At 39.5% G+C, this 16,339-nt stretch overlaps 1 protein-coding gene across 1 annotated transcript in view; it reads right to left on the bottom strand.

Annotated features, from left to right (window-relative positions):
- dennd2b (DENN domain containing 2B) overlaps positions 1-16,339 on the bottom strand; it is a 419,481-nt gene that overhangs the window by 20,561 nt on the left and 382,581 nt on the right. Inside the window, 1 exon segment of the mRNA XM_051923667.1 lies at positions 6,617-6,794. Coding sequence (XP_051779627.1) covers positions 6,617-6,794 — 178 coding nt within the window.

The raw sequence follows: 16,339 nt of genomic DNA, 5'->3' as shown, positions 1-16,339 counted from the left end.
CTCGGCTACAGAAGCTTGGGACGTGGAATGTCACCTCTCTGAAGGGGAAGGAGCCTGAGCTTGTGCGCGAGGTTGAGAGGTTCCGGCTAGATATAGTCGGGCTCACCTCGACGCACAGCTTGGACTCTGGAACCAATCTCCTTGAGAGGGGCTGGACTCTCTACCACTCTGGATTTGCCCCTGGTGAGAGGCGCAGAGCGGGTGTGTGTATACTTATTGCCCCCCAACTTGGAGCCTGTTCATTGGGGTTTACCCCGGTAGACGAGAGGGTAGCCTCCCTCCGCCTTCGGGTGGGGGGACAGGTCCTAACTGTTGTTTGTGCGTATGCACCGAACAGCAGTTCGGAGTACCCACCCTTTTTGGAGTCCCTGGAGGGGGTGCTAGAGGGCATACCTTCTGGTGACTCCCTCGTTCTGCTGGGAGACTTCAATGCTCACGTGGGCAATGACAGTGAGACCTGGAAGGGCGTGATTGGGAGGAATGGCCCCCCCGATCTGAACCTGAGCAGTGTTTTGTTATTGGACTTCTGTGCTCATCACGGATTGTCCATAACGAACACCATGTTCAAGCATAGGGGTGTTCATATGTGCACTTGGCACCAGGACACCCTAGGCCTCAGTTCAATGATTAACTTTGTGGTCGTGTCATCGGACTTGTGGTCACATGTCTTGGACACTCGGGTGAAGAGAGGAGAGGAGCTGTCAACTGATCACCACCTGGTGGTGAGTTGGCTTCGATGGTGGGGGAGGATGCCGGTCAGGCCTGGTAGGCCCAAACGTGTTGTGAGGGTCTGCTGGAAATGTCTGGCAGAGCCCCCTGTCAGAAATAGCTTCAACTCCCACCTCCGTCAGAACTTCGACCACATCCCGAGGGAGGTGGGGGATATTGAGTCCAAATGGGCCATGTTCCGTGCCTCTATTGTTGAGGCAGCTGACCGGAGCTGTGGCCGTAAGGTGGTTGTTGCCTGTAGTGGCGGCAATCCCCAAACCCGTTGGTGGACACCGGCGGTGAGGGATGCCATCAAGCTGAAGAAGGAGTCCTACAGGACCCTTTTGTCCTGTGGGACTCTGAAGGCAGCTAATAGGTACCGGCAGGCCAAGCGGAATGCGGCTTTGGTGGTTGCTGAGGCAAAAACTCGGGCGTGGGAGGAGTTTGGGGAGGCCATGGAGAACAACTTTCGGACGGCTTCGAGGAGATTCTGGTCCACCGTCCGGCGTCTCAGGAGGGGGAAGCAGTGCAGTGTCAAAACTGTATATGGTGGTGATGGTGCCTGCTGGCCTCGACTCGGGACGTTGTGGGTCGGTGGGGGGAGTACTTCGAAGACCTCCTCAATCCCACTAACATGTCTTCCAATGTGGAAGCAGAGCCTGGGGACTCAGAGGTGGGCTCCCCCATCTCTGGGACTGAGGTCACCGAGGTGGTCAAAAAACTCCTTGGTGGCAGGGCCCCAGGGGTGGATGAGATACGCCCGGAGTTCCTCAAGGCTGTGGATGTTGTAGGACTGTCTTGGTTGACACGCCTCTGCAACATTGCATGGACATCAGGGACAGTGCCTCTTGATTGGCAGACCGGGGTGGTGGTCCCCCTCTTTAAGAAAGGGGACCGGAGGGTGTGTTCCAACTACAGAGGGATCACACTCCTCAGCCTCCCTGGAAAAGTCTATTCAGGGGTCCTGGAGAGAAGGGTCCGTTGGATAGTCGAGCCTCGGATTCAGGAGGAACAGTGTGGTTTTCGTCCTGGTCGCGGAACAGTGGACCAGCTCTACACCCTTAGCAGGGTCCTAGAGGGTGCATGGGAGTTTGCCCAACCAGTCTACATGTGTTTTGTGGACTTGGAAAAGGCATTCAACCGTGTCCCTCGGGGAATCCTGTGGGGGGTACTCCGAGAGTATGGGGTATAAGACCCCCTGATAAGGGCTGTTCAGTCCCTGCTACGATCGGTGCCAGAGCTTGGTCCGCATTGCCGGCAGTAAGTCGAACCCGTTTCCAGTGAGAGTTGGACTCCGCCAGGGCTGCCCTTTGTCACCGATTCTGTTCATAACTTTTATGGACAGAATTTCTAGGCGCAGCCAGGTCGTTGAGGGTGTCCGGTTTGGTGGACTCAGGATTGGGTCACTACTTTTTGCAGATGATGTTGTCCTGTTTGCTTCATCAGGCCGTGATCTTCAGCTCTCTCTGGATCGGTTCGCAGCCGAGTGTGAAGCGGCTGGGATGAGAATCAGCACCTCCAAATCTGAGACCATGGTCCTCAGCTGTAAAAGGGTGGAGTGCCCTCTCAGGGTTGGTAGCGAGATCCTGCCTCAAGTGGAGGAGTTCAAGTATCTCGGGATCTTGTTCACGAGTGAGGGAAGAATGGAGCGTGAGATCGACAGGTGGATCGGTGCGGCATCCACAGTGATGCGAGCTCTGCATCAGTCTGTCGTGGTGAAAAAGGAGCTGAGCCGCAAGGCGACGCTCTCAATTTGCCAGTCGATCTACGTTCCTACCCTCACCTATGGTCATGAGCTATGGGTAGTGACCGAAAGAACAAGATCGCGACAAGCGGCTGAAATGAGTTTCCTCCGCAGGTTGTCTGGGCTTTCCCTTAAAGATAGGGTGAGAAGCTCAGTCATCCGGGAGGGGCTCAGAGTAGAGCCGCTGCTCCTCCGCATCGAGAGGAGTCAGATGAGGTGGCTAGGGCATCTGATCAGGATGCCTCCTGGACGCCTCCCTGGTGAGGTGTTCCGGGCATGTCTAACCGGGAGGAGGCCCCGGGGAAGACTCAGGACACGCTGGAGGGACTATGTCTCTCGGCTGGCCTGGGAACGCCTTGGGATTCTCCCGGAAGAGCTAGAAGAAGTGGCCGGGGAGAAGGAAGTCTGGGCATCTCTGCTCAAGCTGCTGCCCCCCCGACCCGAACTCGGATAAGCGGAAGAGGATGGATGGATGGATTTTATTTTAGAAAACATAGTTAATAGGACAAAGAAAAAATATGCAAAACTTCTGATGGAAATAGGTGAAGCATATTGTACCTTTGCAGAACCTCTAATGGTCTATTGACAGCCACATCCGTTAGTTTTTTAATGTTCATACTTTGTTTATTTGTATTGTGTTCATACAGTATGTATTTTAGTTATTTGTTTTCTTTGATATTGTAATTGCTTCTTTTGCTTGTTATATGCTCATAATTATATTTTTTCTTTCAGATTTTGTAAAGTATTTTGAGCTAAAAATTTTGTATGAAAATGTGCTAAATAAATAAATGTCTTCATCCACTTGTATATTTTATAGAAAATGACTTGTATATCAGTTAATAATTTGAGCTCTAAGGGATGAGGTTACCTTTCAGGCTTTTTTTAAAATGTTATGTTCAAGTACTACTCTAGATTTTAGTTGTAACTGTAACTGAAGACTGCTTTTTAGGTGAAGACACAGCTATCGTTCAGGTGAGGGTTAAAAACACTCAAGTAAAAATAAAGCTTTTAGGGGTGGGCAAAATTTTAGTTAGGGACATAAGTTAAGGTCAAATGAACATACTGTAAGCCTAACAGATGAAAGGAGATTGCGTAGTCCATTAAGCTTGTTTGGTAGTTAAATTGTCCAAATACCCCAAGCAGAAGTTATCAGTGTTTCCACTTCATCTATATAACTTGGTGATCTGTTCCAGATTCCCCAATTATATGTATGAAGAAGTACTTCATAGCTTCTAACGTAAATGCACCTTAATTTCCTCTGGCGTCTGTGAGTATATAATTCACTTTTAAATCGAGAGAATGCTGCTAAATCAATTTTATTAATGCTTTTAATATTTTAAGATCTAAATGATGTCCCCACACAAAGTTCTCTGGTCAAGATCAACAAAGTTCACCCCCCGTGACATGTAAGAGTAGGGCATGCCCTTTAGCTGTTCAATTTCAAACAGCTTCATGTGTTACTTTTATTTCTCCAGATGGTCTCACTAATGTACTGTACAGTGTGTGCACAACATGCTTTAATTTATTCTTACGTTTTATAATAATCTAACATTATGTTTGCCTATTAATTTGTTTATACATATTTCCTAGATGACAATGAGAATATTGTATCTATTATGAACTGCTTAATCCTTTACAGAGGTTGCTTACTTCCTGTAGGTCTGTGTCATCTACAGTATGTTGCAATTATAATTAACATCCCTTTTGTATGTATGTAGCACTTTTGTATTTGTCTACATTAAACCTTCATGCCCATCAGAAGAACCAATATTGTAGACGTTGGCTTGAAATAGGAAATCGACAAAAATTGACTGGGTTACAGCACAAATTTGTTATCAGAAGCATGTCAAAAATTGTTATGAGAATAGTGGTATAAATAACTGGAATGACACTGATGGTAGTTTTTAGAAAACCAATTAATGGCGTTCATCCCTTAACTAATAACAACAGGCACATTAGACAGGAGTAATATTCCACTGCATTAAGTATGTAATCTGTGTATGTATATCTGTGTACAGTTATGAGTTTTTCACTTGCACCGTATACTAGCTTGTTCTTGTTTGTTTACAATCTACTATAACTTTATGTACTAAGCTTCAGAAACAAGCAAACTTTCCTTTAGGCATTAATAAAGTTCTTTCTTTCCTTCTTTCTGGGACATGGCAGGCAGAAAGTGCCCGTGAAAACACTCAGAATACCTTGGAACAAGTACATAATGTATTTTTTTAAGATACCACATACAAAAAATTTTAACAAATTTGTATTTAGAATTTCAAGAAGACAGCACTGATATAGACTGCCGGTATAAACATAATTAGAACCCATTCTTACAATATAATCTGTTACCTGTGTATAGAAAAGGGTATTGCTACAATATAATACATCATTTCTGAAGATGGGCAAATAAACTAACTAAGGGCCCCAGCGTTTACTGTGTGAATTACAGACAAGTTTCTATGCATTAATCATATCTATTTTTTTTAAAGATGTTAGAAATTTAAGAGATGAAATAATAAGAAATGATGACAATAGTACTAAAAGACACAGCCTACTAGAACAAAATGTTTCCAGTCTTAGAAACCTAATTAGACAAGGGAACCTTTTTTGCCCCACCAAAACAGCAAACCTTAGCAGCAGGCCAACTTGTATTTAAAACAACAGTTTTCATAGAGTATTTAAGATATGAACAAACACAAATCTTACAGTTAATATTTGGTAACTTTTTGATCACTGAATCAAAGATGCTCTTTTGACACACTATTTTTAGGCTTAGTTAGTAAACACTGCAGAATTTAAACATTCCAGCAGTTTGATGTTTATTTTGTTCTTTTTAACAAGTAAAATTAGATTATTATTCTTAATTCTTACTGTCAACTATGCATATCACGATTACAGACTTAATGGACATTATGTCATAATTGCTTTTGTTAATCAAGTAGATTCATTGTGTTTTACAGTAAAAGCTTATGTATGTAAATATTGCAAATACTGCATATTTATAGCTGCATGTATATGTAAGTGCTACAAGCCTAAAGAGTGCTATTTAAAAATAAGCTGAATTGAAATATTATTTAAAAAAGCAGCATTTACTACAAACAGGGTACAAGGTACCAATAAATTAAAACAAAATACAATCAGTGCAAACACAATGTACAGTACACTAACAGAATATAAATTGTAGGCTATTTTCTCTCTACTGAAGCTACATTAGTCTGGATCAGGACACAGTTCTCTTCATAGCTTAAGGTGTTCTTCTGTCCCAGTGACATTCAAAGTAGAGAACTGCAAAGACTGTCACTTTGAATTACAAACCCTCCACACACTATGTGTTCTTAGGGCGCATTTGCTGTGGGTATGTGCATGTGTGGTACATCATGGTAGCCATCTTAAAAAGGTGTTTACTGTCTCCACTTTGACAGAAATAGACCAATTGGCATAAAACAGTTAGCATCTCAAGTAATTACATTTGTTTTCAGATTTCCCTTTTATTAATCTCTTGCATGTGTTGAGAGTTAATGATTTCTGCTCACCGCTTTTGATTTTGATCACTATTGTTAATTTGGTGTTGACTGACAAAAACGATCTAACTAGTCTTTTGGATTGCTCCTGAAAGTCTGTCGCCACTTAAAAATATATTAATCTGTTTTCTGCATATTTGGATAAGCATAACAGGGGGTGACTGTAGTTGGATGCATTAGAGTCTGTGAAACTGGATGTATTTTTGATCAAATAACAAAAACAAAGCAAAACAAGGGCAAAAAAAAAAAGTCAAGCTTGATCTTGACCCTGTGTTTCCAAGCTTACTGTTATTAAAGTACATTCTTTCACACAGAGCACTCATAATCTAACATTTACTGCCTATACTTTCATATTTGAGCTGAAAATAATTTTAAAAATGTTTCTAACATGGGAGAGCCCAGCCAAGTATGACCTAACTTTAGATAAACTATGGGGTTCTTGGCAAAAATCAAAGAAACAATAATTTAATGTACAGTTTTAAGACATACATTTTTAAAGTATTTGACAAGAAATATAGCTGTTCACCTGCTTGTAACAAATAAAAATAAAATATATGCTCATAAAATACACAACATACATTAATAATTTATTGTCTTTGGCTTGGTCACACTTTTCTATATAAAGTACATGTCAGAAACGTCTCACCTCTTCCACAGGCAATTCTTTAAGTTTGGGAAGGGAACTGGAGAGCAAACCAACCAGAAAAGGAGTCGGACAGCAGACAATGTCAATCATGGATGATGGCAGCACTGGGATAAACGTATGCTGCCAAGAGAAGGGATACAGCAGAGCTACAACAGCATGAACAGAGCTTGACAGAGTGCTGTGGATGAAAACAAAGAAGCATTATAATTGCAATCAAATGACAATGCAGCAACGTTTTATGTTCAGTAAAGGATGTGTTCATATTATTACACAAAAGAATTTGCTGCTACTAGCAACAGCATTTATCAACAGCCAGAATCTATTACTTCAATATGGAAACTACTTGTTAATGTCTTTAATGTCAGATTGTAAGAGTTGCAGCATTGGCTGGTTTTAACTGCAGTGTTTTAAATTAAAGACTAACTCAATTCTTGCACAAAACTAATTATTGTTTGTATAAATCTTCTATTTCTGGACTCATTCTGTTTAAACACTATTTAACTCTATTTAAACACTAACCTGCAGTGTATGTTAATTTCTAAAAATACACAAACTTTTAAAGTTAGCAGAAGTTCATTTTGCCCTCTTTCTTGTTAAGATCTCCCTTTTTATACTTCATTAAAAGAAAGGCTATGGTTTTAGACACCACTAGGGCCACAGACCCTATGATCTGCTGAGTCATGCTTTTTCATATCTGTGTGTGTTATTTTTGATTATTTACTGTTCTAAAAGGAAGAAGCAAAAAAAGCAGCAAGTTCATTTCACACTGTTGTTTTGGCATGGATTCACAGACCAAAAGCAAGATCAAGAATACAGAAATATAACTTAACAAGGCAAAGAGTTAAATTGGAGAGATGATTAGGATTGCACTTGCAATGACAACTTGTAGGCACTGCTGCCTACCTGCACCCTGGCTTAAGTGTTTCAAGTGCTGCATATCTGAACAAAAGTAACACACTAACTACAGCATATTTAACAGTTAATATGTATTAAATAAATATACAGTCATTGTCTATAAAAGCTTGCAAATTAAAATGAATAAATCCCACCTAACATAAAATATGATCCATCCATCCATCCATTTTCCAACCCGTTGAATCCGAACACAGGGTCACGGGGGTCTGCCGGAGCCAATCCCAGCCAACACAGGGCACAAGGCAGGAAACAATCCTGGGCAGGGTGCCAACCCACTGCAGGACACACACAAACACACCCACACACCAAGCACACACTAGGGCCAATTTAGAATCGCCAATCCACCTAACCAGCATGTCTTTGGACCGTGGGAGGAAACCGGAGCGCCCGGAGGAAACCCACGCAGACACGGGGAGAACATGCAAACTCCACGCAGGGAGGACCCGGGAATCGAACCCAGGTCCCCAGATCTCCCAACTGCGAGGCAGCAGCGCTACCCACTGCGCCACCGTGCCGCCCTAAAATATGATCAATTAAGGTAATTCAGTCCTTCACCTGGCTAAAGATGACTCTACAGCCACCTGAGTTTGTGTCCAGCAGCTGTAAATCAGGATGTGCAACTCTACCCAAGCATATTTTTTGCTGGTAACACACAGAGGAGCTCATTGTCACTCCAGTCCTGATGAAGCCTCATCTTCACCATTAAATTTTATAAAGTCTAGGAGTTGCCCTGAGTTTTGGTGCTTAAATCACTGAGCAGTCTTTTGAATGTTAATTTCAAGAATTTCTTAGTCGGTTAGTTGTTTTTTTCTTAATTTCTTGTTTTATCTTACTGAATGCCTTTGGATACCCATTTATGCTCTTTTATGGTTTGCTTTTTGATTCACTAATGGCTGACTTGACCTCATACTGGTCTTTTTAATGAGATGCATATTTTGAATTCTCATTATGTTTGCTGCAGAAGTACTGAAATTTGAATGAATGCAAACCATGCACCTAAAAAGGGAAGTCCAGCTTAAATTCATGCTGCCATCACAAATGATTTTCTTAACATCTACCTCTCGTCCTCCTGTTGAACACCTTCAACAGTTCTGCAAATGTCTATTGTATATTCATCCTCAACTCACATCTTTCCTGTATTTGCTTTACAATGAAGACTGCAGGCATCCTTTGGTTTTTTCTAGATCATGAAACCAACATGCATCTCATTAACATTTTTACTTGATGACACTAGCATTCAGTCAAACAAAGTTTCAAAAGCTCCATATTTCTTTGGATCACATTATTTTTAATACAGTAAACAACTTTTGAAATTCCCCTGCTCTAAAAAACTTTATCATCCATTTGACTCCAAGACTTTTATCATTTCAGACGCATTCCCCCTTGATCCCAATATTTTTTCTTCCTCTTCTTCAAGTTATTCTGTCTAACCTTTCCAAGATCCAACATTGGGTCCTTTTTCAGTGTCACAGCCAGCATCATTATTTAATAACTTCTTTGTGCATTTCTTTTAACTGTCCTCAATCCCACTGTGATCACAATTTTCCTTTTTAAAAGCAACTAACTTTCACTACTCCCTTTCTTTTTTTCCACTTTTCAATCCTAAAAGCATTTCCCATTGTTTTGCTCACTCTTGGCCCATGGCTAGAACAGAATAACCATCCTTCTACATGTCCCAAAAAGTGATTAAGGGATATTGGTAACAAAGGGATCTGGACTTTAAACAATTTGTTTCAATAAAACCAAAATGGCTGGTGCTCAAACACAGTATCTCATTTTATCTCATTCAAGGAACTGGTTATAGACTTTGGCCTCACCAGAGAGCCTGTATGTCCAGTAACTATTCAGGGACTGGATGTAGAGGTGTTGTACTCCTACAAGCACTTGGGGATCCACATCAATGACAGGATGGAATGTTTTGAGAACACAGAGTAACTATATAAGAAAGGGCAGGGTAGACTCTTTTGTCTTTGGAGACTGCATTCCTTTAATGTGGGAAATGACATCTTTCAGATGTTCTATAACTCTGTGATGACCAGTGTACTTTTCAACTCTATGGTGTGCTGGTCTGGTAACATCACTTCAAGAGAGGCCGAATCAACAAGCTAATTAAAATGGCAAGCTCAGGTATAGGGTCCACACTGGATCCCCTGGAGGTAATAGCAAAGGAGAGGATTAAAACAAAATTGAGTGCCATTATAAGCAATGCTGCACATCATCTATCCGGATAGACTAACACTGAGGACTTTCAACCAATAAATAATTCAGTAGAAGTGTGTCAAGAAACATCACTTGGACTCCTTTATACCAACTGTAATACATCTGCATAATGCCTCACTGGGACTCACTGGGTTCAGACCATAATGTGTATGTAAATATATTTATCTATTCGTAATAGATATTCTATCTATCCATCAATCTATCACAAACCCACATAATTTAATTCAGGGTCACAGTGAGTTGGCAGTGTTATCATGATAGCAACTGTCATAAAGTAGGTATCTGCACTGGACAAGACACCTGTCTATCGTAGAGGTCATTTGTGCACACAAGGGCCAGTTTAGAATCATCAATTAACCTAACCTGCATATCTTTGGGGATGTGGAAGGAAAGTTGGAGAAACCAAAGGTAAACACAAAGAGACATGGGTAGAATGTGCAAGCTTCACAGAGATGCTCGACCTGCAATAGGATACCCACTGTGCCACCATGCCACACAGTATTGCAATATGTTACTAAAAAAAATCTGAAATAATACAAACTGACAGTATTTGTAAATACAAGCAAAATAGCCTGTATCAGTATTGTATGTGCTTTGATATAATTTTCTTGCCTAGCACATTTTTACAGTTTTTCATTTTGCTATGATACTCAATATTGATATAACTGTACTCTGTCAAAAGTACTAACTACTAATTCTACTACTACATTCATAAAGTAGACGCTTTAGGTTGAATTTATAGAGGACACCTTGTGATTCAACTATGGTGATAGTTAACAGTGAACCAACATCAACAGAGCAGTATAAAACATTCATATATTTAATGGCAGTATGTAAAACCCATTTATTTTATATGAAACTTACAGTAGTTTACCAAGTGAAATAATGTATGCTTGTATTCTCAGTTGATTATGTAGCCTCTTCAAAAGGTTAACCCATATGCAGACTCTTAAAGAAAATTCACAAAAATTTGAACCATTTTTTAATTTATGTACATGAATACATTTCACAGCGTACTATCCAACAAAAATACATTTCATCTGATTAATGAATAGAGTATAGGGGTCAGTGTAAGGAAGAGCAGAAGGAGTTTTCATTCCGTTTAGGAGTTATAAATCTCACTAATGCATGTTTGAACTTATTACAATTAAAGCAATAGTATCTTTAGACTGCTGTACTCAATTAGCAAAGTGAAAGATAATAGAGAACAATTTTCTACCCTTAGTTTGTTTTGTATCACATGGAGAATGTTTCCTTATTTACAAAGTTAGTCATGAAACCTCTCAGACAACTTCTATAAATCCTGATAAAAATTATTTGAGTAAATTTCTGTTTATTCCAGGAGAACTATAACAAGGTACTTAAAATGACTTTCACTTTTGACTTTTGACACAGTTCCTAAAAAAAAGTTTTACAATATTCAATCATCCAACCATTTGAAATAAATAATAAAGTTTATTGTGCCAAGTCAGGCTTGTCATTTAAATCAGAGCACTGTGAAAACTCTACACCACAGGTCACTAATAGGTGGACTGCGGTCCGGGTTCTGACTCGGACTCTGTTCTTTCTGGATGCAGATCCGGAACAGACATATCATTGAGTTTTAATCAGTTTTGGCAGAGATTACATTTTTACTGGCAACTATTTTCTAACAGTGTTTCTACACCGCTTCTCAGTGAAAGGGACCTCCTACGTGTCTCTGATTGGCCAGTACTTGTTGCCTTCATGGGTCTGAGTTGGTTGGGTTTAAGCATGAAGACTGAGATTGGTCAAGGTGAAGGCAAGAATGTCAGCCAATCACAGGAAGAGTAGGGCAGGCCTTCACTGAACCGGCATTCTGCATGATAACAGCAGGCACTCTTGTGGCAGCAGCAGTGACAGAGAGAGAAAAATATAAAGGAGTGAGATGTCAAGAGAGAGTCAATGTGCCATGACTTTTGCTAAATGGCAGAAGGTTGACAGAGAAAACTGGGCTTTTAATCTGGAATGGAACGAGGTGTTTATGTTTATACTTCCCATAGGAAGCTCAAAACCGCAGTGTTTTATCTGCTCTGAGATGGTGGCAGTGGTGAAAAGTAGGAATGTGAAACGCCACTATGAAACTAAGCACAAAATTACATTTGCGAAAAGTTACCCACTAAAAATCGACAGTTAGGCTACAAAAAATAAGCGATCTTAAAGTCAACTACGATTGGTCAACGAGGATTTTAATACATTCATTTACTGGCCAACAACTCACTAACAAGTGTTCCTTCAGAATTGCGTGGACTTTGGGATGTCACAAAAAATCATTCAGTGATAGAGGCATTGTCAAGGAGTGCCTGAGTGTAGTAGCTGATACCCTTTTTGAGGGAAAACAAAAAGAGGAGCTTTATGAAAAAATAAAACATACCTCAGTCTGCATCAACAGCCACCCAACAAGAAAAGTGAGATATTAGCCAGAGATGTGCTAGAACAGCTTCATGAAGCCATGCATAAGGCTCCATGCATTGGCTTAGCTGTACATGAGTCCACTGATGTGTCTGACAGTGCTCAGCAGTTAGTTTATGTCAGATTGTTCAACATGGAGAAGAATGAGTTTTGTGAGGACCTGTTAGGTGTCACACCTCTTAAGACCAATACAAGAGGAGAGGACATCTACCTAGCCATAAAGAGATGTTAATGAAGAGGGGAACAGAGTTGAAACAAGTGATTTCCATAACTACGGATGAAGCCCCTGCCATGGTAGGGAGGGAGAGAGGAGCAATGGAAATAATGACAGAGGATAATCCCAAGCTCATCTTTTACCATTGCATCATTCATCAGTTTATCCTATGCTCCAGCCTGTCAGATGAGTATGCTAAGGTGATGGACACCATGATGAAAATGTTAAACTTTCTGCATGCATCCTCTTCTCTCCAACGTCGCATGCTCAGGGAATTCCTCAGAGAAGTGGATGCAAATGCTGGTGACCTCCTGCTGCATAACAACGTAAGATGGCTCAGTAAATGCAGTGTTAGAGCGCTTTTGGGCCATGAGAGAGGAAATCACAGATTTTCTAGTACAGCTGAAGAGCCAAAAGACAATACTGTTTTCTCACTTTTTAGAAGATGAGAAGAAGATGGACATTTTCTTTTTCAGTGGATATCACTTCACACCTAAATTAATTGAATTTAAAATTACAGGAGAAGGATTCTGTGTGTAACCTGATGATAGCTGTCTGCACATTCCAGAGGAAACTTGAGGTATGTGCCACACCTGCTCATATTTTTATTTACACATTCCTGCACAACCTCTTCATTAATAACATTATAATAGCATTACAAATATTACAAACATATCAACTTAATATAAAAAAGCAAAGCAAATCTCTTTCTTGATAAACAATTCTGATTCTAATTCTAATTCAGGTGTTCAAGGAAGACCTTCAGGGAGACTGTGCACACTTTCCTACACTGAAGGAGCAGGTCCAGGGTGAGAGTGATGTATCTACCTTTTCTGACTTTGTTGACAAGCTGACTGTAAACTTCAGCAACCGCTCAGTACCTTCAGTCTTGGACCGTGGCTCACCCTGTTCATGCAGAATCCATTCCTGTTCACAGATGTCAGGGGGTTTTCAAAAGAAGCCATACAACTCTTCAAGTGTGGAAATCCTGGGCCTCTCGAGATAGAACTGATTGATCTCCAGGGAGATGTGGCTCTGAAACAGTGTTTTGGTGGAACTGACCCTGCCACATTCTAGTTTAAAAAGGTATCAGAGGCAGCTTTCCCAGCCCTGAGGAAAGTGGTCCTGTACATGTTGACCATGTTTGGCTACACATACAGTTGTGAAACAGCTTTCTCCACCATGAACATAATAAAAACAAATATCACTCAAGACTCACTGATGACAATCTTCACACATGCATGAGGATGGCACCGTCACCCTTTTAGCCCAGATTTAAAATTTTGGCAAACTGAGCAAGAGCTAACTTGAAAAAGTAGGCAGTGGGATATGAGTTAAATAAAGAGGGAAAGATATGTTCAGTTATTTAAATATGTTCAGATTTACTGTGAAACTGGTTAAGCCTGTTTAGTTGTGCACATATTAAAAACTCTTATTTATTTTATTTCTATATATAGAGTCTTTTTTGTTGAAATGTTAAAACTTGTTATTATTATTATTATGAAAGTACGTATTATTTATAATTCTCAGTTGAATGTCAAATTTACCTTGCTTTTACTTTTGTTATTTTTTGTTATTTATTTTATCTATTATTTATTATTGTATGTAGCCCTCCAGAGTCCAGAGTTGCACTGAAAATAAATATTGTTGAAATGGCATTGAATTATAGCTTTCTTCGTTTGATTTGAGTTATTGACTTCACACAGTGCAGATGTTGATACAATGGCAATGCTACTTCAATATATATACATTAATTGTAATGTATAACTAAATTATAATGCAACTTGAACATGATGAAGCTGCGGACCTGTACATAAGGAAATTTTCTCTATCCGGACCTCCTTAAATCATAATTGACTACCCCTGCTCTGCACAGTGATTGGGCTGGACATCTAGCTTTGATTCCCTGAGATGTAAGGTAGCTGTGCTCCTCAATGTGCCACTGTTCTGCTAATTACGATATCTAATTTGAGATCATTCAGTGGACTGTCACTGCAAAGTGACATTTCAATACACTGATAGTGTTTAAAAAATGCACATTCTTTCTTGGTATTTTATGTTACATTATAATTCAAGCAAATTATACCAAGAATTAACCACTTAGTTAATCTCTTTATTGCCTGGTACAAACTTGTACATCTTGCATACAGTGACTTTTGTGCATTTTAAAACAGCCTATTAAATAAAACATATTGAATTTTTCATCCTATTCCCATATCTTTTCATACTTCAACCTGCTTCATTGATTACAAGATTAAAAAGAACAATAGCTTATCCTGTTCATCATCACAAGCAAGGTAGGAACTAGTCTCAGTCTACGTTTCAGTACACTGTTTGACACATACAGACTACTCACTTACACCAGCCCCATTCAGCTTGTCTTTGGAGTACCCACATGGCTATGACCAACAGGTGCAAACTCTGTACAGACAGTGACCTGGACAGGAACTGTGACAATATACTGCTAAGCATTGTTAGTGTCTGGTATATTTCAAATCCCCCTATAAAAATGATGTATGACCAATGAACATCATTGCCACTTACATGGAAAGCAAAAATGTAAACACAGAAAATGGCCATTAAACCAGTGATGATGATGATGTAGGAATCTCAAAATCCATCTCAGTACTGAAACTCACAGGACCTTGCACATCTAAGGCTGCAAATAGGAATAACTGTGTGCAAATTTAACAGGCAAAATAAAATGTGAAAAGTGTGAAAACAAATTCTGATTGCACACTTAGGAAACCTTGAAAACAGCAAAACAATGGCTGTTTAACAGGTGTTCTGAAATAAAGGGTTAATGTAAAACTGACAAGTTTGATTTCACATAGGAAGCTTTAAAGTTGGTGCAAATGTAAAAAGGAGGAACAGATTTGGAAAATTAAAGCTCCGCGAGTTTGAATTAATTTGACTCACCTGTAAAACATTACTCTTTAGTAATATTTTTACCAGCTAATGATGCAAATGTAAGATCTTACAAAAGAAAATGCTACAAACCTACCTTATTGCTCCACTGACAGACCAACCTTTAAAAGCACGCTGTTAAAAAAAGCTTTAAAGAATTTCTTTAAATTGAAATATCCTGAATAATCTTGGAATTTACTAATTGAACAGTACATATAAAATAATCTTTGAATTATTATATTTATCACAGGATTTTTCAGATAATTGATAGACATTATCAGAATAAATTTAAAATGTGCACCTGCAAAGATAAATCACATAGTTCAACAGATATCATTCATCATAAACCTTATAATAATAAATCCCCCCAAGATAACACACCTAAACTTGTTGTTACAGTGGGGGATTCACATTTCTATACTTAGCTATTTAGCCATACACTAAAACTCAAGCCTTGCATTGTACTTTGATATTTTATGAATGCCAATACTTATTTCCTTAAATGATAGTTAGGTAACTATGAGATAAATATACCAGTATTTTAAAGCTGTTGTTACAGTTAGTATTTATATATTTTATGTTGTTTTACACAAAAGGTACAATATTGTTAACTTCAATAATGGAAGTACTTTAATAAAATGTTATTGAATAGGATTTCTGTTTTGCCATGATTTTGAAAGGTATTGAGCATAATAAAATTTCACTGGTATTAGTACTGAATACAGAAATTCTGGTATTGTGACATCCCTACTCTTAACCATTTAGTAGAACACGTGGGGCGATCTAATGGCTTTCAAAACAGCTTTACATTCCTTGTTCTAGCAGCAGGAAAGGACTTATGTAAATTTTAAGACTTGATTTCATTCCATTCATCCTAGTGAGGGTTGTTGTTACCAACATATGTACTAAACTGGACAGACCAGATTACCTTATCCTCAGTAACATCTTACTATTCCTTCGAGGTAGTTACCAGATGCTAGTTGAGGGACTCAGGATGTTCTGAGTCTGCAATCAAATATTTCCTGAGGCATGTTATC

Source organism: Erpetoichthys calabaricus, chromosome 2 (genome assembly GCF_900747795.2).
Source record: "Erpetoichthys calabaricus chromosome 2, fErpCal1.3, whole genome shotgun sequence".
In the NCBI taxonomy this organism is placed as follows: domain Eukaryota; kingdom Metazoa; phylum Chordata; class Cladistia; order Polypteriformes; family Polypteridae; genus Erpetoichthys; species Erpetoichthys calabaricus.
This window is presented reverse-complemented; position numbering and strand designations above follow the sequence as displayed.